At 43.5% G+C, this 23,872-nt stretch overlaps 1 protein-coding gene across 1 annotated transcript; it reads left to right on the forward strand.

The window, feature by feature from the left end:
• The first annotated feature begins 417 nt into the window (after window positions 1-417).
• ehd4 (EH-domain containing 4) lies at window positions 418-23,347 on the forward strand. The gene is made up of 8 exons (XM_047610992.1): window positions 418-893; window positions 4,966-5,142; window positions 7,531-7,628; window positions 14,803-14,969; window positions 15,061-15,194; window positions 15,676-15,787; window positions 18,670-18,834; window positions 20,593-23,347. Exons 1-8 carry the CDS (start codon window positions 664-666, stop codon window positions 21,148-21,150), a joined length of 1,641 nt encoding a protein of 546 aa, XP_047466948.1. The 5' UTR covers window positions 418-663; the 3' UTR covers window positions 21,151-23,347.
• The last annotated feature ends 525 nt before the right edge of the window (window positions 23,348-23,872 follow it).

Raw genomic sequence — 23,872 nt, forward strand, 5'->3', positions numbered from 1 at the left:
GACTGTAGTGATAGAAACTTCAGAGTCTCGTCTTTAAAAAGAGACCGAGACCATGAATGAGCTCCAACATGTTCATGAACAGGATTCAGTTCATTTTGGATAGTTTTTTTTTGTTTGTTGTGTTTTTTCCAGAAAGGCTGGAATAATAAGAAGTTTGAAAATAAAAAGTTGCTGGATTGTGAACGAATGTTTTGTTTGTGTTGGTTGAATCATGCAGCATTTACACAGCTGTGATTGGTTCAGTGGGATTCCAGAGGAATGTTAACGGGTTAATGCATATGATAACATCCCTTTGTGTGTTTTATTTATGCTACTTATGCATTCTCCACCTCTCTGTCCTCACAACTGCAGGAACAGGAGCGTGTGTGTGTGTGTGTGTGTGTGTGTGTGTGTGGGGGTGTGGTGATGTGTGGTGGGGAGGGGGGGTGCAGGCAGGGCGGTGCCCGCAGGTAGAGCTCCAGCTGCGGTCACGGGGATCCGCACACACAGAGCAGCCAGTGTTGCTCGCTCAGATCCGCGGACGGAGACTCCCTGGTCCCAGACTGACTCCGGTTCCTCCTCCGCTCGGCTGCAGGAAGCTCGCGGGGAAAAAGACACGAGATCCGCCCCTGGTCTGGAAACACCGAACGAAACGGGGAAGTTGGAGCGAGTGTCGCTGGAAGCATGTTCAGCTGGGTGAAGCAGGAGCAGGGCGGCCGCAACAAGGAAGGAGAGATGTACCAGACGGTGACCGAGGGGCTGCAGACGCTCTACACCAAGAAGCTGCTGCCTCTGGAGGAGACCTACCTCTTCCATGACTTCCACTCCCCGGCCCTGGAGGCCGCCGACTTCCAGAGCAAACCCATGGTGCTGCTGGTCGGACAGTACTCCACCGGAAAAACCACCTTCATCAGGTACCAACCGGCACCGGGACCCGGTGTCACCGCCACATGCACCTTTTCTAAAGCTGAGCTAATGAGAGAGAAGCTGTTCACGTGTTAACAGCTGCTTTAATTCTCCCAAAACCACCTCTGGTGCAAAGTCAAACCAGACCTCACAGGAGAATTTTTAAATTTAACGTTTTGCTGCGTGTAGCTGTGAATGGGGAAGTGAAACAAATAACAGGATGTGGAAAACTACTGTGTGGAGTCTTGTGATAAATTCGGCTCATGTAAAATCAATCACATTCAGTTTGTGTTTTAGGAAAAATACGGATTCATGGAAGTTCTTCCCTCCTGCCTCTAATCGCTTTTTATGTCGCAGTGGGGAAACGTACTCTCAGTTTAAAGACAGTGGCACATAAGACATAAAAAGAATTATCAAAACATAAGTTCAAAAAATATATATAAAAGGTGTGTTTTGCCAAATGCTAAGTAATTTTAAATAGTGTATTTTCTCAATGGAGTTTGGCATGTGTTTGTTTTCCCTCATCTTTATGAGCTCAAAGAAGCATTAAGATTCATGTAAAAGTAGAAGTTTTTTCTTTTGTTGAGTTATTGGAAGGATTTGAACCAGCACCTCATTTGTCGGAGCTGCTAAGTCTCCTGGGTAATGTAGTTCTGTATTCAGTGACACTTCATCAGATCCTGACAGGTTCTGGTGTTTTCTACCTTGTGTCTTGATGCCACAGTCGAACCTCACAGTTCTACCCATTGTTTTTATATTTTAAAAGTCAGAGAATATCGAAAAATGTCCAATCAGGAAATATTCAGACACGAGGAGTTTCAGTCCGACTCCTGAACGTAGTTTTTACTGCACGAATCTAATTTTTAAAGCACTCAGTTGTAAAATGTTTTCGGGGCAAACACTAAAATGAAATAAAATTAAACATATCTTAAGCTTTAAATAACACAATAAAAGTTTGCATGAGGTTAAACGAAGCTCTGAGTCAAAAGAGAAGAAGAAAAGTTAAAAGAAGCTTCACCGCGTTGAGGCAAGTTTCAGAAAACTGCAGCAGCAATTAACTTTGACGGCAGACGTTTGATTAAGATTTAGTTAAAAATCTGCAAGTATCCGTCCATCTGGACCCGTCAGCCTCTGATCACTGATCAGATCTACCAGTGAAACCTTGAGCTGTTTGATTTGAGCTGATTTGAGCTGCAGCAAAGCAGCGAGTGTCTCTGCAAACAAAGGATTCGTTGCCTTCAGGACAAACTCAAGGAGCAAATCTCTCTTCCTTTGTCAAATGATCCATTTCCAGCGTTGTATTATCGTCCTGTAGCTGCTGCGCCTGCTCTAATAATATGATTAGAACTCTATTCCTGGTTACCTCTCTCAGAGTGGTGACATCACTTCCTGGTTTTCCAACCATTTTTTTATCAGAACAAAGGTTTGATCTGATGGAGGCTTGGTGAGAGGTTCCTCGAGCCGCCTGTGCCAGACTCCATAGGAGATTGTGTTGATTTAAGGCTCTATTGTTTAGTAATGAGGACGCGACACAAGTTGGAGCAAATCCTAACACATCAGACACATGAAAACAGCCTGAGGGTAAAATCTATAGATTTATACAACACAAGGGTTGATGCTTTTCTCTAAATGAAGATTTAAATCAGCATAAAACACAATTAAGACTGGACGTTAGTGCATTTATCAGCATGAAAAAGGTCCCAGAGAGTAAAGGAGGGAGGTTCTCAGTTCATCATGGGATCCTTTAGCAGCATAACCAAGGAACCCTGAAGCCTGGCCTTCAAAGTCAAGAGGGCGTCTGTTTCCTGAACTCAAACTGGTTCGTCAGGAGAGGGTCCTGGTATGTGAAGGCTCTACCTCCCATTCTGCTTTAGAAACTCTAGGAACCATAAGGAAGCCTCTATCTGTCCAGACTCAAGAAGGCAAGGTCCCCCTGAGGCTCCAGATGAACTTTTTCTTTTCTTGGAACACTTACGTATGAAATAATAGTCAGAAGAATCTATTTGTTTGAAATTGAAGTTCTCAGAGGACCACGCTTACTTGTTTCTTTCACACATCTGTGATTATAGTTGTAAAATATTTGCACAGTCTCAAAGAACTCGTCCCAAATGTGCAGCCTGGAGCCCTGTTCTGGGACAGACTGGAAGTTGTTGTGGCGTCTCTCTGTTGGGAACTGATTCTGCTCCAGGACAGATTGTTGGGGTGTGGCCTTAATTTAAAGGTCTCTGATTGGTTGGAGGTGTTTTTGTCTCTGTCTCAGTTGAAATAATGAAATCCAGACTGATTCTGGCTACGACAGGCTAGCTAGGGCTAGCTAGCTCTGAGCTCTTTGAGATACACCAGAGCTCTGGCTTTAAGGCCATTCTGCATTTTTCTTTGTTTAAGTTCCTATAAATAACTTGTGGCAACAGAACATTATCAGGTTTTTTAATCCTGTAGAATGTGTATAAAACCTCCAGCGCTGTGGTTTCCCAGACCCCCAGGAGCTCCCTGAAGGTCACATGACTTCCCCTTGTGACATCTTGTTGTGACGTGTCTCTGATGATCACATGTTTGAACAGTTTGCACTACAACCCTGTCTCTATCTGACCAGGCCTCATATGAAAGTCCTCCCATTTAAAGTTTATTTGCGTCTCAGCTGACAGATGCCATTAAAGACAGGAGAAAGTAAAAAGTCACGGAGCAGGTGTGTTTATGTGCGATAAGGTTTTTATTGCGTTATTTGCTCTGTCACTGTCTCTCTGTTCGGACACGCTGAGTCGAGCTGTGACCTGCAGAGTCTCAACCTGAGTCAGAGCTGGAAGTTGCTTTACTATGAAGAACTCCACCTGCTTTTTGCAGAAATATTTAAATATTAAATTACATTAAAATAAAACGATTGCACATCTCTAAACCGGTGGAGCCTACAGTTCCCACAATGCAGTTGTAGAGTAAGCGGTTTACTGACATCACTTCTGCTGCAGGAATAACTAAAAACAAAGAGAAGAATAGACAGGAAAGTGAAGAAGAAGAAGTGAGCAGGGAGCAGTCAGAGGCAGTTGTTGGTTCAGAGCCTCCGAGAAACTCGATAAATCATAGGAACAAGCTGCCAGTGAAGTGCAGAGTCAACAGATTTTCTTCTTCTTCTCTGACAGAGCTGAAGTGAAACCGGTGGCGTTAAAACAAATGGCGCAAGGGTCACAAAGGGTCTCAGCGTGGTCCCATTTGCTTTAGTATTTAGTCTTTTATCCTTGCTCCCTCTTTACTGTGCATATATGGTAACCAAAGCCCATTCAAATATCTGCTAATTTAATCGGTGTAGACAAACATGGACTGTTGATGGATATTCTTTTACAGATCAAATGTGCATCGATGCCGGTTTAATGCACGTATGAAAACTGTATCAAAATAGTTCCTCCTTCATTCTCTGCTTCCGTTGTTTGTGTTTTGGTTCATTGGAGCTTCACCTGTGCAGGTAGGCTGCTGTGGTAGGTAGAGACAGTATTCTCCTGACCACACACAAACTCAGATCAGAGCTCCTGTGCCGACACAGCCGACACATGTGGAGACATATGTCAGTTAATTAACAGAAGGTAGATGAACCAGGTGAGATCAGATGTTGATCAGATGGATCAGCAGCGCAGTGAAAGCTTGATATCTGAACTCTGGACATATAAACTGACTCTGCGGCTTCTGCCCGGCTCAGTAATAATAACACCGACCTGCTGGTAGTTTTCCGTCCTCGGCTGTCGTCTCCTCTTTGATGTCCAACGCTGTCCGGAAAGGCAGGAAGCCAGAGGACAGAGACCCACAGCGGCCATCTTCCCTCGCTTCCTTCCTTTCACACTTTTCTTAGACGAAAGCGTGTGAGAGGTTGGGACTGTGTTTGGTTTTTTAAACTCAGCTCTTCTGTGAGTTTGGACGAGATGAACAGAAGACAAGATCTGGGCTGAAGTTTCATTAGATTGGAGCACAGATGGATAAACTACCAGGTTTAATTGTCTGGTCATGACATGTAACGATCAGCTGATCAAAGCTCGTCCAGATAAAGTCAGCATCTTTTAATTCATGCGATTAAACAAACCTCTGTCCTTGTTGTAGGTATCTGTTGGAGCATGACTTCCCCGGCATGCGGATCGGTCCCGAGCCGACCACCGACGGCTTCATCGCGGTGATGTACGGCGAGAATGAGGGCATCGTCCCTGGCAACGCTCTGGTCGTCGACCCCAAGAAGCCCTTCAGGAAACTCAACGCCTTTGGAAACTCCTTCCTCAACAGGTAGAGGCGCAGTGAAAGACATCAATGAGTATTTAATCCTTATGAAATCCTTCATGTGCAGGACTTTACTATGAAAGAGGAGTTTGCATGTTCTCCCTGCAGCTGCATGGGTTCTCTCTGGTACTCTGGCTTCCTCCCACCGTCCTAAGACATGTTCGTTATGTTCACTGATTATAAATTGGTCGTAGATGTGAGCGTCTCTCAGTAGTTGATAGTAGCTGATGGGAGCGAGCTACTGTTAGCTCCTCTTCTGCTAAGCATGACGTACAGGACGCTTTGATTGACAGGTGAGCTGTTGAGACAGCTCCTGTGTCACGGGATGAGTGATGACTGAAAGATGACATCTTCTGCCTCCATGTATCCCTTAACTAAAATATGTTGGATTCATGTTAATGTGCATTCAAAGAAATTTATATATATATATATGTTGTCGAGAACAAATTTCCTGCTTCTTCTATATATATATATATAGAAGAAATTTGTTCTTGCAGCGCTGGTTTGGAAGTTGTCGTGGCTGTCCTGCACATGGACCAGACAGAACTTTTTTTTTTGTTTGTGGTGTCATGTGATTGGTCAGAAATTGGAAGTTAATTTTGTAAAGTGGGTTAATGCAGAAAAGCGGATTCTGTGAACTCCCAGATGCTAATATTCGGTGTGTCCACTAATCTCTTCTGGGTAGAGATCATATTGAATGAACTGCGCGATCCCAACAACTGGTCGAAATCCGAAAATAGTCTGAAAATTGCCTCTCGTCATCCGTCTCCCATATCTCCCACAATGCTTAGCGGTTGTGCTGTGAGCTGCAGTGGGCGGGCCCTATGAGGACCAGAGTTAAGCTCTTCATCACTTCCCTCCTAAACTTCTTTTCTCGCAGCCCCTGAAATCCAGATGTTTGCCATGAGGTTACGACTGTACTATTACAGACATTTAATCAAAGTGAGAGCATTGAAAGATTCGTCTGTACGCTGATGATGTCATACTCTACTTGACAAACCAAACTCATATTACTGCCCAAATATAAACTGCTGTCAGTCTCCTGGTGGGTTGATCCATATGTCGACCTCCAGGATCAATAATCATCATGGATCATTTCATTGTGCAGCTCCAGTTAAACCAGAGGAGACCTGCTTCATTAAACCAGAGGTTCAGACATTTAAGACCTCAGAGCTCCACCCGGTCCCGTCAGACCTCAGCTCTTTAAGTCTGATGCTTAAAGAATAATGTGCTGCGTTTCTAGTGACGACTGATTTTTAGAGCAGCAGAGATTCTGGTTTCTCTGTTCCACCACGTTCACACACCCAAGATATCCTTCAGCCGAATCCACCAGGGACCTGAAACACAGTAACACCCACAGGTCAACAGGATCCGTTCACCTCGAGTCTTCCACTGGAATCCACTGGATTCATCAACATTAACATCAGCCAATATGAGAGAGGCCCTGATTTATAGAAACTAAACCAGGACCTGAGTCTCATCACATTTATGGAAACACTTCTGGACACATGGACTCTGGTTTGATCTTCAAACTAAAATGGAATCCTGGAGCTGCACCTGTCTGATATGTAATCATTTTTGTGCTCCGTGTGTGTGATTGGGTAGGACTTGATGTTTTGAGTCATTTTTATGCAGAAATGTCCTCCTACGTCTGTGATGCATGTGTTCCTGTTCACTCCTGTTGTTGCTCTGAAACGTGACCTTTCTCTCTCTCTCGGATCTTGGAGAGAGATCCTGTCACCGCTTTCCTCAAAACATTTACAACGTGGGAAGTGACCTCCACCACCCCTACACTGACATGTAAACACACACTGTCAGCTGTCACATTCCACACACACCGGTTTAAATTTAGCTAAAAACACGTTTCCTCCGTACAGAAAAGCTCCTGAGGGGAAGTGGACGGACAGTCGCCCCTCGAACTGTTCGCCCGGGAGGATTCCTTAAAGCAGGAGTCTTGTCTCTCCCCGGTGCGAAGGAGGAACCCTCCACAATAAGTTATTGTTTCCAGGGGGAAGTGTGTGTGCGTCACCGTGTGTCAGTGCCGGTGGTTTTGTTTTTTCCCGCTGCCAGCCTGCAGCCCGATGCACCCAGGCGATTTATAGCCACCGGCTAAATTTATCCTTCAGGTGAGAGGACGGTCTCACAAACACTGACGGCACTGACACTGACACTGACACTGAGGCTCAAACGTCTGGATGGAACAGAGAATAAATGTTGGAGTTCGTAAATATAAAATTAAAGAGAAAACAGAAGCTTTGCCAACACCCTTGTGGAGTTTATGTGTTGACAAGTTGTTGTGGAGTCTCTCCGTTGGGAATGGAATGAAAAGGATAAAGAATAAATGTTTGGAAACGTAAAGAGGTCTCACTCTGTCTTGTTTCTGTGTGTGTTCAGGTTTATTTGCTCTCAGATGCCCAATCAGGTTCTGCAGAGCATCAGCATCATCGATACTCCAGGTATCCTGTCTGGAGAGAAGCAGCGAATCAGCAGAGGTAGGAAGCCTGTGTTTATAGTGTGGGTGTGTGTTTACAGTGTGTGTGTGTGTGTGTGTCCTTGTGCTGTTGTGTAATCGTCCTTGAAATTCTTTCACTTCCTGATATTGTGTGAAGTCAGAGGTCATGTGACCTCCTCATCAGTCTCAGTTAGTTCCAGAGATTAACAGAAAGATTTTAATGAATAAAAGCGGTAGTGAAACACATTGGAGTAAAAAAAAAAATCCAAGTCTCTTTTAGATCCAGTTTCTGCTCCTCAGAGGTGGAAATCATCCAAAGACACGAGCAGATAAATAAAAACCGGTCATTTAGCTCTGAAGACGTCTTCTATGAACTCTACAAGTCCTTGTTTCTTTAGATAAAGCATCACCTGGAGAACAGTCCCAGACATAAGCAGCAGTAAGAGCTGACCCAGTGACACTGAAACGTTTCTTGTGCAATTCTCCTTCTTCTTCTGTCTCACTTCCCGCTTCATCTCTCCGTCTGTTTCCTCTAATGAATCAGTGAAGCCAGTGTTAAAACCACAAAGTTTAGAGCTGCACGTTCGAGACCAGAAGCAGAAACGTTTCTCCGTCCTGTTTTAACCGTTTTAAACGAGGTCTGGATTCACTACACATGCTCAGTTATGTGCAGTGAATCCGTTCATCAGGAACTTCCTCTTTCTCCATAAATATTCAGCATTACTCTGTGGTTTATTCTCCAGAGATGTTAAATCTCTAATTTCAGTTTTGTTTCTCTTGTCGACAGCATTAATCTAATTGAACTAATTGATTCTGCTAATAAATGATCACTAAATGACTAAATAATCACTATGTGACACATATCGCAAACAGAAAAGGCCTTTTAATGACATAAATGTGTGTCGTGTTCAGCTTTTATACTTAAATCAAGGCGTCTGAGTTGATGGTGTAAGATGAGAATCTTCTGAGACGTGAACGAGGAAATAATTTGAGACCAATTACAGGTGTTGATTTCTGGGTCAGGATATCGAATACATTTGACACAGAAACATATTTGTGTCTAAAAGGCCGTGTTCAGACCTCGCGTTAACTTAATCTGATCTCACCTGTCCATCTGTAAAGTGCCTGTGTTCACACCTGGGGTTAATTCAGTAAAATGTGTCTCCACATGGCAGCGCTTGAGATCAGATTTCGGGGTTAGAAGTGCAGAACTTCTTAAAGTTTTTAGTTTTTTTCACTGTCACAATAATCCAGTCATATTACCTGTACTTATATTGGTACTTTTATAAGAGGAGCTGCTGCTTAAGGCTGATTCAGCCCAGTTTAACCAGCATTTTAAATAATTTGACCATCTAGATCTGGCTTCAGATGAATCGTCTGTTTGAGAAAACGTTTCTTTTCTTCCCTGTTTTTGACAAAGAGTTTAGAGTCTTTGTTTGAGGCTCTGAATGTCGGCCGTGAGGTGCTGGGTGTGGAGTTACAGTCACATAACACAGAGTACACTAACGCTACATTCCTGACGTACAGATCTTTGTGATTTTGTGGGAAACAGTCCAGTTAGTGCTCATAAACCATCACTAAGGCGTCCCTCTGGGATCTATCATGGGTCCCCTTACGTTTTCTATACGAGGAGCTTACAGAGAGGCTTTTCCACTTTTCAGTTTGCACTGTGTGATGCTCTGAAACATCAGAAACATGTTGGGTCATTCAAACCGAAGCTAGAGCTCATAGAAAACCAAAGATTTGTTTGCTACAGACCAGAGAGTTACAGATTTCTCAAATATAAGTCAACAAAGGACGGAGGAGATAATGTGCAGTAGATTACAGCTGCGTTTTTTAAATACTTTGTTTCTAGTAGAAGGAAATTTGATTGATGAATCCAGATGTCAGATGGCAAAGCTGATGCAAAAAATAAAAACTGTGGAGTTGTGACATCCCGATTATGAACTCCATATTTATTTTTTTGCTGCTTTTTTTATTCTTGTGCACATGTGGAGGATGCCTTCAGAGCCACAGCTGTGGAAATAAGCTTTTACTAAGTTTTAATATCTGGGTGCATAGAAAGCAAGCCTCGTGTCCCCGTTGCCCTCGTGTTGAGTCAGCCTGGATGAATGACAGCATCGGCTGAACTCCTCGTTCGGGGCGGGTGGAGTCAGGGACCGATGGAGGGCTAGGGCCACAGGAAGCAGAGGTGGGGCTTTCTGTGCATCTGGAAGCGTTTAGAGCTGCTCAGCTGAGGTTGAATTCCTCCTGAAGACGTTCGACGGGGCCAAATGTGACTCAACATGAACGCACACAGAGACGGCATCACCGACACATTAGACTCCACCTCGCAGAGATCATCATCATCATCACCAACACCAACACCGCCACCGCCGCTGCTGCTGCAGTTCGACGGGTCGGATTCAGACTCAGCAGTTTGCATGTGTCAGGGTTCCTATACAAGTATGAAAAGTATGGAATTAGATTTTATACATTTCCAGGTTTGGAAAAGTTCGGAAAATAAAAACTAGAGTTTCCTAAAGCATAAAATTATGGATATCTACAAAAATAAACGAATCAGTCTGTTTTTTAAGGCGCTCGGCAGCTAAAATGTTTGTGTGAGAGTAGACGGTCGCTACATAGATGATCATAGATGATGATTCATGTGCACTGAATTTATCTGGGTTTGTATGAGCTACATTACTCAGCTTTAATCTAGTGGAAGTTATTTGGTGACATAACAGCAGATATGTTCAGATTAATGAAAACAAACAATAAATTCCATCATTTATTTACATGACAGAGAACTATTTACTCAAATATTAGATTTTTGTTTTTTTGCCAAGAAGTCTGGACATTCGGGTCTGGAGACTGTATCTTCCACATGTGTAGGAACCCTGATGTGTGTTTTCTGTGCAGCTGATTCATGACACATGATTAATGGCCCCACAATGATCATCCAGGTGAACCCCCACCTTGTTTCGACATCAGCTCAACATTATTTGGATTAAAATGACGTCTCTTGTGTACCTAGTGAACTAGACAAACTGGACAGGGAGGGGATTGTTATCTAATGTCTCAGAGAGTGACACCTACCAAACCCAGGGCACCGAGATCACTCTGCAGCGTCTTCCTGTGGAAACATTCAACTAGACCTTGAATCTACTGGAATCTACCGAAGAAAGAATTGGTCTTCCTCCCTGGAGCATGTGGATGTGTTTGCAGTGGAAGTCATTTCAGCCGTGTTTCATGTTTGGCCGAGCTGCCGGCTGCAGGGTGGAGCTGCCGTTTGCCCTCGGATCGAACCATCCATCAGCAGAGTCAGACTCTGAAGTCACACAGTTAAACTTCTTTACCAGGATTAATCCTCTTGCTTTCACCAGCGGGTGGAGTTTATTCAGACGTCACAGACACAGTTCAGACGTAAAACACAACCCGGTGTTTAACACCATGACTTCTGTCTGATCCAAGTTTAAACGTTGATCTGTGATGGATCTCTACCTACCACCGGATCAGAACCATCAACAGCTGGTTGGTGACTTGGAGACATGATCCTGATTTAGGAACAAGATGTAAAGATTCTGACGCTCAGATAAGAAACAAGCATAAATAAAGACAGCGCTGCTGACTGAGGACGCCTCCGGCTGTTGACTTCAGAGACACAGACATGACGTCTCTGAATTCTTTTCCTTGAGTTTGAGCTCTGAAACTCGAGAGTTATTACAGTTCATCCATTTCATCTGAGCGTTGACCTCTGAGGCCGTGGCCACGACGTGTCACGGAGCTGCAGGGGAAGCAGCAGCATTGTTTCACCCGAGGCATTTCCCTTTCTGAAGGAAATGGAACATGTGAAGTAATCAGTCGTCCTGTAATAGAACCGGAGCAGAACAATCACAGCTCATATCACAGGAACTTCCTCCGGTTCTGTTATGACAGACATGGTTCTGTTTTCAGGTGTGTGCTCTGTGACACCGTCGGTGGTATTTACCGCTCAGCGTCGCGTCTCTGGGGACGAACCTGAACCAAACACCTGCTGTAACCTGAAGCGTTGAGACGGGGGCGTGGACCGTCCTGCTCCAGGTGCTAACGCCATCAATTATTCATGGCAGATGATTCAGAGCCACAGTGGAAGAAACTGGAACAGATGCCAAGACCAAAGCAGAGTTAACTAAAAACTGCTCCGTCAACGTTTAGCAGGAGGAAGCTGTAGCTCTACATCAGCTCGGCTCTGAGGCGGCGTTTGCTGAGTCTTGTCTTTGCTGGGGGACCTTCAGAGACGCTGGCCCTCGTCCTTCCCTTCATGACAACCATTTTTCATGTGTTGTGTCCACAAACAGTGAGCTGTGCGTCTCCCTGCGGCGATGTTGTGAGTGTGGACAGAGAGCTGATGCTGAGCCTCGTCTCTCATGGGTCACGTTCCTTCTGTCACGTCTCCGTCCATTATCACGAGGCTTTTATTTCAGTTTATTTCACCTTTATTATTTAACCAGATAAAAGACGCGATGAGATCAAGACAGATAATAAAACACAAATAACAACGGTCACACAATAAAGGTTAAAATAGAAACACAACGTGTACATAAACGTAACCTTATAAAAATGATGAGCTGGTTCCTGATGAATTAAAAAGCGTCAGGAGTCACTGACGTCTGGACGCTCGGTGTTTGCTGAAGGCGTTTTTGTGTGTTTTTGTGTGTTCTCTGCTCGTGTATGAGCGGTGGCAGGTGTGTGTGTGTGTGTGTTCAGTGTAAACGTTAAAGGTCACTTTAAGAGCTGCTGTGAGGTTAGAGGTGAACACATGAATCTGACAGAACGTCCTGGTTCCCTCAGTGAAGGTCAGAGTCAATCTGTCCTTCTATTCCTCCTTGCTTCCTTCCTTTCTTCCTTCCTTCCTTCCTTCCTTCCTTCCTTCCTTCCTTCCTTCCTTCCCTCCTTCTATTCCTTCCTTCCTTCCTTCATACACATAAAATGATCACAAAACATCCACAGTTCAGCATGAAGCAACAATAGAGTAACGCAAAACAACAAGAAACGCACAAAATGACCACAGACACTAAATTATGAGACAAAATGTCGACAAAAATCCAAAGAAACGTCCACAGATACAAAATAATTCAAAACACAAAATGACCACAAATCAACATGAGACGACTACGGAATAATGCAGTAAATCACTAGAAAAACGCACAAGAGCCTCTCACACTGATCAGACAGTAGATTGTAAACGTGTCCCTGTGACTTTTATGACGCTGGTAGAAACTGAGCAGGAGCTCGACCTGTTTCCTTCTCGTCTCTGAAGGGTTTCTGTGTCTCTGCTGAGAGTTTCCATGTCTGAGCTCAGCGTCGCCCACTTTCAGATGAACCACACCCAGACTGCCACAGCACACTACACACACTACACACACACTACACAAACACACACACACCTACGTAATCTGTCCCTGTGAGGACCTTCCACTGACTTAATGCATCACCCAGCAGCACTAACCTGATTACAGCCTTTAGCCTAGAACCAAGTCTGAACAGGTTCTACCTCTCACGTGTCCCCACAACCCCACAAAACACTAACACAGTCCTGTGCAGAGCAGCTGATTGGCCCTCGGTGCTCATGTGTTCATGTGTTCATGTGTTCGTATGTGCTGACTCCTTAAAGCTGGAGCTCATTTATAAAATCTCTTTGTGTGTGTGTGTGTGTGTAGATGCAGAAAATAATTGACACTGGTTGTTGGGAAGCTTCTCGTCCTCCACCTTCCTGAGTCAGAGTCCAGTAACGTCTGGATTTCATTATGATCCAGAGAAAGAAATCTGGATAGTCCTCCAACCAATCAGCTGACTGCCTATTATCACATTAAGCCCCGCCCACATGATCTGATTGGTCTGGCAGATCTTTGCAGGAGCAGATAAACTTTATTACACTAAATATTTCAGGCTAATTGTTAATAATAAGTCTTTAAAACGACCTTTTAGTTTTGTGTCAGATTGATCCTCTGTGTGTTAGCTAGTGAAATGCTAACAGTTAGCCGGAGGGTGTGGTTTAGAAATGTGCAACAGGCTGCAGTTTCTCTAGCGTCCACTAGAGGCGCCACCATTGACCTCCACCATGTCTAACTTCGCTCAACTAGCATAATCACCCAAGTCATATTTGAAGGTTTACGAAAAACCAGAAAAAACTACTTTAGCAGCACAAGTCAAAATATGACTTTTTACGCTATTGGGCTAACGATATGTAGCGCGTCGTGTAGCATCAAGCGTCGGACATTTGTCGTCTGTCATCGACTTACCTTGAGAATGACTTGTAGCCTGTAGCTCTTTCACTGCTAGCATGAAGTAAGAATATAAATCTAAATGTTGAAGGTGATTAGCCTAGCTTAGCTTAGCCTCGATTAGCATAAACATTTGGCATTAGTCCCTATAAACCTTTCCAGCTTGGTACTAAACCAGTTTTGGTCTCTAGAACTAACTTCTCCATTTGTGATGAATATTTATGGGGGCGGAGTCAGGAAGTGGAAAGATGGCGGCGGCCGTAGACGCTACACTGAGCTTCAGAGCCTCTCTTCAAGGTGGAGGAGGGTTCGTCCTGGTGTAGACGCAGTAGCCTGGATTTACTACAGGAAAATTAGAAGTAAAAAAGTCTTCTTAGTCCCTTTAGTCGCATATCTAGAATTTACATGTGTTATATTCGAGCCTACGTTTTATTTGAGAAGAGCTCGTACAGTAGTTTTTATAGAAGGTGTGCAATTAATGTTTTTGTTTTTATCCCTAACACTACTATACTAATACTAATACTACTCTGCTTATTTCTGTATTCTTAGGTATGACGTGTATTTACTGTTTATTGTTGCACTGCTAACATAACACTACAGTTCCTTTTTAAGGATTAATAAAACTTCCCTGAGTCTCTTTTGCTCTATAAAGGGTTAAAGGATGAATTTCAGATGACATTTCCGAACCAACAGATAGAAACACTCTTTTATAGCCGCCCCACCCCATTTAATGTCTTTTATTGTTTGTTGTCCCACCCACACATTTGAAGTCCTTTTTATTCTGTAGCCCCCAGACAATGGAGCGCCTTGCTTTCCTCTCTCTGATCATTTTAAAAAGCACTTTTTTATTTAAACAGGCCTTTGGTGAATTGTGGTGTTGTGGCTGTTTTTATTCTTCAGATGTTTATATCTTCACTCTATTCAATGCACTTTGTCTTATTTTTTGTGTTATTACTATTTTGTCGTCAGGTTACGACTTTGCGGAGGTGCTGCGTTGGTTCGGGGAGCGCGTGGACCGGATCATTCTTCTGTTCGACGCCCACAAGCTGGACATCTCTGACGAGTTCTCCGAGGCCATCAAAGCCTTCAAAGGACAAGACGACAAGATCCGCGTGGTCCTCAACAAGGCCGACCAGGTAGGACCCACGTCCGCCTTAAACCCAGCTTCTCACCTGTGATTGGCTTACGTCCCCCTAAACCACGCCCCCTCCTCACCTGTGCCCCCAGGTGGACACGCAGCAGCTGATGCGGGTCTACGGCGCCCTCATGTGGTCACTGGGGAAAGTGATCAACACCCCGGAGGTGGTGAGAGTTTATCTGGGCTCCTTCTGGGCCAAACCCCTCCAGAACACGGAGAACAGGTCAGAGCAGCTCACTCATTCATTCATTCATTCATTCATTCATTCAAACCCCTCCAGAGCACAGAGAACAGGTCAGAGCAGCTCACTCATTCATTCATTCATTCATTCATTCAAACCCCTCTAGAATGCCGAGAACAGGCCAGAGCAGTTCACTCATTCATTCATTCATTCATTCAAACCCCTCCAGAACACCGAGAACAGGTCAGAGCAAATTCATTCACTCATTCAAACCCCAACAGAACACCAACGAGAATAGGTCAGAGCAGTTCACTCATTCATTCAACCCAACAAACCCAACGAGAATACTAGAGATCAGTCATATACAACATTCAATTAATTAATTCAATCCCATAATATTCTCATATAATTATAATCACATTAATTTGCTCATTAATTTGTTCATTGAGGAATGATTGTGGTAATTGATTTCATAAATGTTGCTCGTCTGGATCATGTCATTCATTCATTCATTCATCCTCAGGCGTCTGTTTGAGGCTGAGTCTCAGGACCTGTTCCGGGACATCCAGAGTCTCCCGAGGAACGCCGCCCTGCGAAAACTCAACGACCTGATCAAGAGGGCGCGGCTCGCCAAGGTGAGAGGGTGAGACAGGAAGTCACATGTTAACATTCAGACTTCCAGGATCATCTGATCCGGTCTGATCCAGTCTGATCTGATCCAGTCCAGTCTAAACCGGTCTGATCCGGTCTCATTCGGTTGGCCCACGGTGAATCCTTGCGAGAAAGTGAAAGAGAGTTTATTTCTCTGAAGAATCGAAACACGTATCGTTTTCTCTTCTTCTTGAGAAACAGGAAGTAGAACTGGGGCTAAATTTAATGATGTGGAAACGAAGCCTGAATCAGAAAATCTGTCGTCACATGAACCTGGATCAAGACTTGGTCCATGGTCACATGAGTCGGGTTTAATCAAACAAAAGAGACGCATGAACGTTTGAATATATTTATAGTTTAGTCACAACACAAGTTTAGTCTTCTTCTATGGTTACTACTTCTTCTTCTATGGTGTGTCCATTCTTCTTCTATGGTTACTACTTCTTCTATGGTGTATCCATTCTTCTATGGTTACTACTTCTTCTTCTATGGTGTATCCATTCTTCTTCTATGGTTACTACTTCTTCTTCTATGGTGTATCCATTCTTCTTCTATGGTTACTACCTCTTCTTCTATGGTGTATCCATTCTTCTTCTATGGTTACTACTTCTTCTATGGTGTATCCATTCTTCTTCTATGGTTACTACTTCTTCTTCTATGGTGTATCCATTCTTCTTCTATGGTTACTACTTCTTCTATGGTGTATCCATTCTTCTTCTATGGTTACTACTTCTTCTTCTATGGTGTATCCATTCTTCTATGGTTACTACTTCTTCTTCTATGGTGTGTCCATTCTTCTTCTATGGTGTGTCCATTCTTCTTCTATGGTTACTACTTCTTCTATGGTGTATCCATTCTTCTATGGTTACTACTTCTTCTTCTATGGTGTATCCATTCTTCTTCTATGGTTACTACTTCTTCTTCTATGGTGTATCCATTCTTCTTCTATGGTGTATCCATTCCTTCTTCTCCGTTTCTGCTTCCAGCCGTTTTCCTTCTTTTAACAGGTGAAGGTGTTTCCTGATCGAAACGACTTCCTGCAGGAAAATATTTCTCCTTCACTTCAACTCGTTTCCTTCTCTTGTTTCTTTCTCTTTCTCCACTTTTTCTTCACTTCCTTTGATTTTTCTGTTTTTCTTTGTGCGCTTCCCTTTTGATCCTCCAGGGGAAACACGCCTCAGCTCGTAAATGATTTAGTTGTTCCGTGCAGACTTATGTCGTAATATTTGGAGGATTCATTGAACATCAGAATGAACCTGTTATTCCTCTGAGAGAGAACGTTTTGAGGACAGGAAGTTATTCTATTGTGGTTCATTTCTATTTTTATGAACCCACACATCATGTTTGTTTCCTCTTTGTGTTTTTGGGCTAAACCTTGACCCGGATCACTAGAAGTTTTGTTGTGGTGCAGGTTTGGCTCCGGTCCCTTAAATACCGACTCCTGGAAACTTTGATACTGAGTTCACACAGTGATGAAGTTTCTAGTTCTTTTTCTTCTTCTAGGTCTTGTTCTTTTTCTATTTCTTCTTCATGTAGTTCTTGTAGTTCTTATTATAGTTGTTCTTTTGCAAGTTCTTGTGCGTCTTCCTCCTCTGATTCTTCTAGTTCTTGTTCGTTTCTGGTTGTTCTTCATGTAGCTCTTGGTCCTCTCGTAGTTCTCATCCTTCTTATAGTTCTTCTTTTTCTTTTACTTCTTCCACATCAGGTTCTTGGTTCTTCTAGTTTGTTTATTTCTTATACTTCTTCTGGTTCTTCTTGTTCTTGTTCATTTCTGGTTCTTCTTCTTGTAGTTCTTCGTGCTCTCCTGGTTCTCATCCTTTCTCTAGTTCTTCTTTTTCTTGTTCTTCTAGTTCTTGTCCTTCTTATACTGATTCTTCTTCATAGTTCTTGGTCCAATCCTTCTTCTCATCCTTCTTCTATTTCTTGTCCTTGTTCTAATTGTTCCTCTTGTTATTCTTCTGATTCTCGTTCTTCTAGTTTTTGTCTTTTTTCTTGTTCTTCTTCGAGCTCCTCTAGTTCTTCATCTTTTTTTCTTCTATTTCTTGTTCTTCATTGCAGCTTTGTCTCTTCCTTGTTTTATTCTTGTTTTATCTCCACCACCATGTGACCTCTGAGCAGAATTAGCTGTGAACCACAGACCTCTTAACAAACAAAGTCCTTCAGAGTGACGGGACCAGATCTATTCTGGTCCCCCTTCTCCTCGTACACTTTATTTTTAACTATTGATAAATGGCTCTGATGTTCTCTGGCAAGTCGCCCTCACTTCCCCGTTTGTTACCCCTCCCTTCCTTCCACCTCCCATCATGCCTTGGGCCTCTTCCTCCTCCTCATCATCTAATCCATCCTTTATCAGTAGTGGAGTTTCCTCTCCTCTTTCAGTTTCATTAATAACATCCAGATTTTATTCAGACATTTGGCTCGTAGGTTAAACTTGAAGTTGGGTATCTCAGCGACGCATGAAAGATGAGAAACTAGAAGGAGAAGATGGAGGAGATCAAACAAATCTCTTTCACAGCTGATCATCCTTAACTCCTCTTTCTAGTCTTGCTGCTTGTTTATTGTGCTGCTTCTGCTTCCCTCCTGATCAGTAAACGTTCGTAAACGTTCATCTTCAGTCAAAAGTTGGGCTTTAAATGTAAAACCGAAGAAATGAAATAGTTTCATCGCGGAGCGGCTGCCCTCTGTTGACCTGCTGAGGTCATCCTGTCTCAGCTGTAATTGAGGAAACTCTTGTATAAACAGCGGTGTTGTTGAACGTAGCTTGAACGGGGCCTCTTTCCTTTTCAAGGAACTGTCACATTTGTGCTGCGACAGTAAAAACGAGATCTTCACGAACCTTCTCAAACGTTTGTCCGTGGTCCTGCAGGTGCACGCCTACATCATCAGCTACCTGAAGAAGGAGATGCCGTCTCTGTTCGGGCGGGAGAAGAAGAAGGACGAGCTGATCATGAGGCTCCCGGAGATCTACACCATCCTGCAGAGAGAGCATCACATCAGCCCCGGAGACTTCCCCAACGTCACCAAGATGCAGGTAAGACGACAAGACGGCGGGTGAATAGAGGGGATGAAGCCAAACCAAACAAACTCCTTGCATCGTTCTTTATCTCTTTCTTCTTCTCCTTCATCTTCTCCGTCTCCTTCTTCTCCGTGAGCAGACTTTCTGTGTTTTTTATTAATTTTTTTATGTTTTGCTCATTGAGACGTTTGGAGCGTTTGATTTGCAGCGCTGCGTTTTCCAGCTGATGCAAACACAACAGACAAAGAGTTTGTGTAGAAGTGTGAGTAAAGACCATCAGATCAACATGTGACGAAGTGAAAACTGTTTTCCTGACGTCAGGGTTTAAACGGCCGGGACAGAGTGAACTGAACTGCAGCTGGTCTGCAGGTCTGTAGAGAGATGCTACGCTGCAGGTGTCTGCTAGTGTGTTAATGTCTGCTAGTGTGTGTTAGTGTGTGTTAGTGTGTGTGTGTTAGTGTGTGTCTGTTAGTGTGTGTTAGTGTTAGTGTGCGTGTCTGTGTTCCCCAGCTACTCTTGTATTTATTGGATGTGTGGTGAGAGAGGATGTGTGAGAAGTTTCTGTTCCCTGGTGACATGTCTTCATCTCATCCGACAAAAACGCAGCTTTAAAAAACAAAAAGTCCAACAGTTATTTTATATTAAATCAAATTTATTGATGCAGTGACATTTTTCAAGTCAAACATTTCTTCATCTAAAGGAAACAGGAACATTCACAGCTGTTCTTGTTCTGTTATTGTGGATGAAATAATCACATGTTCTGGATTATTGTTCTACAAATGAGACTGAAAACTGTTATGAAAGCATCAAATAGTAATTAAAGGTCTTATATCTAGCATGCACACACTCATACACACTGAGACACACTGAGACACACTGAGACACACTGAGACACACTAATACACACTGAGACACACTGAGACACACTGAAATACACTGAGACACATTGAGACACACTGAGACAAGCTCATACACACTGATACACACTGATACACACTGAGACACACTGAGACATGGGGGGTGTTGTTGCTCAGAGGTCAGAGTTCAGGTCCAGGCCGACGCTGTGTCCAGCTGCAGACACCGGGAGGTTTCATTTCCAGCTCAGACATCAGACTTTCATTTAAACTGAACTGCTATAAAACACCTGCAGGACTGGTTTCATTTCATTCATCTTCCGGTCTTCACATGGTTTTATGGTTTTATTTCACTCTGTGAGCAGAAAGTAGGAACTGCAGCAAATCACACTTCTGAAAAGCCTCAGTTTAATCTGTTAAATGCCTCATATTTGATTCATGAGAACATTCTCTGTTTCCTTCAATAACCTGTTCATCATCATCTGCCCCCTGGTGGTTTTATCCACACTCTGCAGTCACAAACCTTTGCCCATTTCTTCTTCTTTTTCTAGTTCTTGTGCTTCCTCTTCTTCTTCTGGTTCTTTTTAATTTCTGGTTCTTCTTCATGTAGGTCTTGGTCCTCCGCTAGTTCTCATCCTTCTTCTGTTTTTTCTAGTTCTGGTTCTTCTTCTAGTTCTTGTTCTTCTAGTTATTGGGGTTCTACTTCTGGTTCTTCTGCTGGTTGTTCTTCTAGTTGTTGTATTTTTGAAATAGTTTAATGGGACAGTCCTGATAGAAAACTAAACATATTAATATCAAATCTTGTGTTTCGAAGAGTTACCTGCAGAGACTCTTCTTCTTCTTCTTCTTCTTCTTCTTCTTCTTCTTCTTGAAGTTGTTAAAGTTCAGACTTTACCTCGTGTCTCTTCTTCTCTTGCAGGAAATGCTGCAGCACTACGACTTCAGTAAGTTCCCGTCTCTGAAGATGAAGCTGATCGAGTCGGTGGATAAGATGTTGGCCTCGAAGATCGCCGTTCTCATGGCGATGATCCGGGAGGAGGAGTCCAAGGCGCCTCCCGCCATGGTGTCGGGCGGCGCCTTCGAGGGCTCCCAGGACGGGCCCTTCGGCCAGGGCTACGGCGAGGGCATCAGCGCCGGGGCCGACGCCGAGGACTGGATCGTGAGCCGCGACAAGCACCGCTACGACGAGATCTTCTACACGCTGATGCCCATCAACGGCAAGATCACCGGCGTCAACGCCAAGAAGGAGATGATGAACTCGCGGCTGCCAAACACCGTGCTGGGGAAGATCTGGAAGCTGGCCGACTGCGACCACGACGGCATGCTGGACGACGAGGAGTTCGCCCTCGCGCAGCACCTCATCAAGATCAAGCTGGAGGGCTACGAGCTTCCCACAGAGCTGCCCCACCACCTCGTGCCCCCGGCGCACCGTAAAAACCCCACCGCGGACGCCCTGTACAACCACACCGAGGACTAGAGCGCTCGAAAACACACTGACTGAGCTGAGGAGTCAAATAAAAAGCACCACAGGTCAATGTCTTTACCGACGCTGGTCAGAGAACCACCGAGAGCCGCAGGAGGCAAAGGTTAAACCTCCTGAGGAGCTTCTCTAACACCCTCCATCCTCACCACGTACACATCAGCTGATTTAAATGCACCAAAGAAGAAGAAAAGAAAACATATGACAGATATTCAGTTTTACCTTCCTGCTTTTATTTCTCGTGTCTTTGCTCCGATGCCTCCGTCAACCACACGTTAAACCCAATGCTGATATTAATTAATGTTACTGCTACAGCGCAAACACTCACGGATCCATTAGTCCAGGACAGATTCGCTTTTCCTTGGCACAGAAATTTAGTTTTGCCTCATTTAACTGAACTTTTCCAAAGATTTTAAATCTTTTATTGTTGTCTCAGTTTATTGTTTAGGTCGAGTAACGCCCAGAATCCAATAATATTTAGATTATTATGAGAGTCTGACAGTTTAAAAAAAAAAAAAAAATCTGAATAAATATTTTTGCTAATTTGTTGACAAAAATAATCATTTTCTTTTGAACAGCTGAAAGATTTCTCCCCATCTGCTCAAATACAAAAATACTTTACATAAGTGTAACATGTGAATTAGCTCAAGTCAAGCAAATATAATAATAATGAGGAGGATAAAGAAGTGAATTAAGACAAAATAAACAAGATCACTGGTGTGCTTTTATTCTGAAAGCAGGAAGCACGGCTGAGGTCAGAGGTCAGGTTTCCTGTGGAGATGAAGTGTTTGTCGTGACGTTTCCTCGTGTTGTAAACGGCTGCAGCAGGAGAGACGTGACCTCTGACCTCTGAACAGTCTCACCTGGTCTGAATCTACCTGGGTCTCCACACGTGTCCCCAGCCACCTCCGGAGATCTGATCTCAGTTCAGTCTGGGTGTAAATCAGCAGCAGCGCCACCATGTGGTCAGTAGAATATTGTATCAGCTGCTGTCTCTGATGGATCTCTACCTACCACTGGACCAGAACCAGAAACAGACATGATCCAGATTTAGAACCAGATGGAAAGACTCTGATATGATAAATTCTGATTTGCTTTAGAGACTCAGATTAGAACTGAGGTCAGATGTGTCCCAGACCACCTCCACATGTGGACTGAGACCAGATCCAGGTCTGAACGAGGCCATAAAGACCTGAATGTTAAATTGAGTGAGTAACACCAGAATGAATCCTGCCTTCCAGTTTGGTGCCTTTTCCTTTCATTTGTGTCTTAGTTCCACCTCGTTCTCTCTGTTTTAAAGCTCTGTTCAGTTCAGCGTCCTCTTTAAAGGCCTCGTTCTTATGACGGGACGGACGCCGTCCTCGAGGATTCGCTGTGAGGGCCGCTTCACGCTAGTGCCTTTTAAAAGAAAATACAATATATATTTTTTAAAGGTGTTGGAGGAGAAGCTGTTTGTGTCGGTGCATTTCGTTCCTTCTTCCCTAAAAGAAAAAAAAAGTACCTAATAGTCTTTAACAACGTGGCCTTAATCAGCATTTAAATAAAGAAAAAGTTCTAAAAAGGGAAAAACATTAAACTTTAGTGGATAAAGAGTTGAAACAAAAACCAGAAAACAATATAAAACATTCGTTTCTGACGCAGACTCTCAGCTTTAAATGTGTCATCACTACTATGAATAATTTACCAAAAATCAAATGTGAGATCATGTTAGAAACGTTTATTTTTTTTATTTTTTTCTCATATTTAGCAGAACTTTTAAACAAACCAAGTCTAGTTTTGTTTTAATCCTTCAGGTTGTTTTATTGCTGTGTTCAGACTCGTATGAATATTGGATTATAATCTCATCATTGCTTTTGTTCCGCTGATAAAAGCCTGTCGCAGTTTCCCTTTTCTTTAATTAAACTTCCACATGCACAGACTGAGTGACCATATTTGCCAAATATGTGAATTAATGAGACGTAATCCAGTCACTGCTTTTGTGTATCAGTGTCATTTGTGTCATTTGTGTCATTCCTCTGTAGTTTAAGGATTTAAGGGAATTAAGATCTGGTGGCTTCCAGCAGGTTTTCTTCTCTCAGTGCAACTTTATTTTATCTGAATGTAAAAGTCTTTTATTTTTGTGACAAATCGTTCCTGAGACTGTGTTTGATGCAGCGCTGCTTCTGAGAAACAAATAAAGTTTATTCAACACGTGCCCCCTGTTGTTGCTGCTGTGGTTGAAATGAAAGGACAGAACAGATTCTCTCCACATGAGAGGATGAAGAATGTTCTGCTTCTCCTTCACTTTATCTGAGGAGTGGAACATGTGACCACGGGGCCCCCCAGCGCCGTGGGCCACCCCCAGCCCCCCCCCCCCCCCCCCCCCCCCCCCCCCCAGCCAGGCTCATTTAAATGTTTGCTCAGACTGTGTTTTTCTTATGTAACGTCCTGTTTCCTCTCGAGCTGCTTGCGTTGGCTCCGATGTGACGGATGCGTGATGTTAATTAGGATTCAGACGGGAAACGAGAACGCTTCACTTTCTGTTTTTACAGGAACCGTTTTCACTCTTTTTCCTTCATGACAAATCTCTGGTCTTTAAACTGGACCTGAGCTCAGACTTGATGTTTTAATGAGGCTTTGAAGATGGTTTCACTTTAAATGTTGAACGTTGATGTGGTTTAAAGGATCAGTCACTTCTTTTTACACCTCGAACGTGTGTGAACCATCTTCAAGATGTTTT

This window comes from Mugil cephalus, chromosome 17 (assembly GCF_022458985.1).
Source record: "Mugil cephalus isolate CIBA_MC_2020 chromosome 17, CIBA_Mcephalus_1.1, whole genome shotgun sequence".
NCBI classification, from domain to species: Eukaryota; Metazoa; Chordata; class Actinopteri; order Mugiliformes; family Mugilidae; genus Mugil; species Mugil cephalus.

Coding starts and splice junctions, on each gene's coding strand:
- ehd4 (XM_047610992.1), top strand. CDS start 664: ATGTTCAGCTGGGTGAAGCAGGAGCAGGGCGGCCGCAACAAGGAAGGA. Junction 7,629..14,802: donor GAAGCAGCGAATCAGCAGAG/GTAGGAAGCCTG, acceptor TTTTGTCGTCAG/GTTACGACTTTGCGGAGGTG. Junction 15,788..18,669: donor AGAGGGCGCGGCTCGCCAAG/GTGAGAGGGTGA, acceptor GTGGTCCTGCAG/GTGCACGCCTACATCATCAG.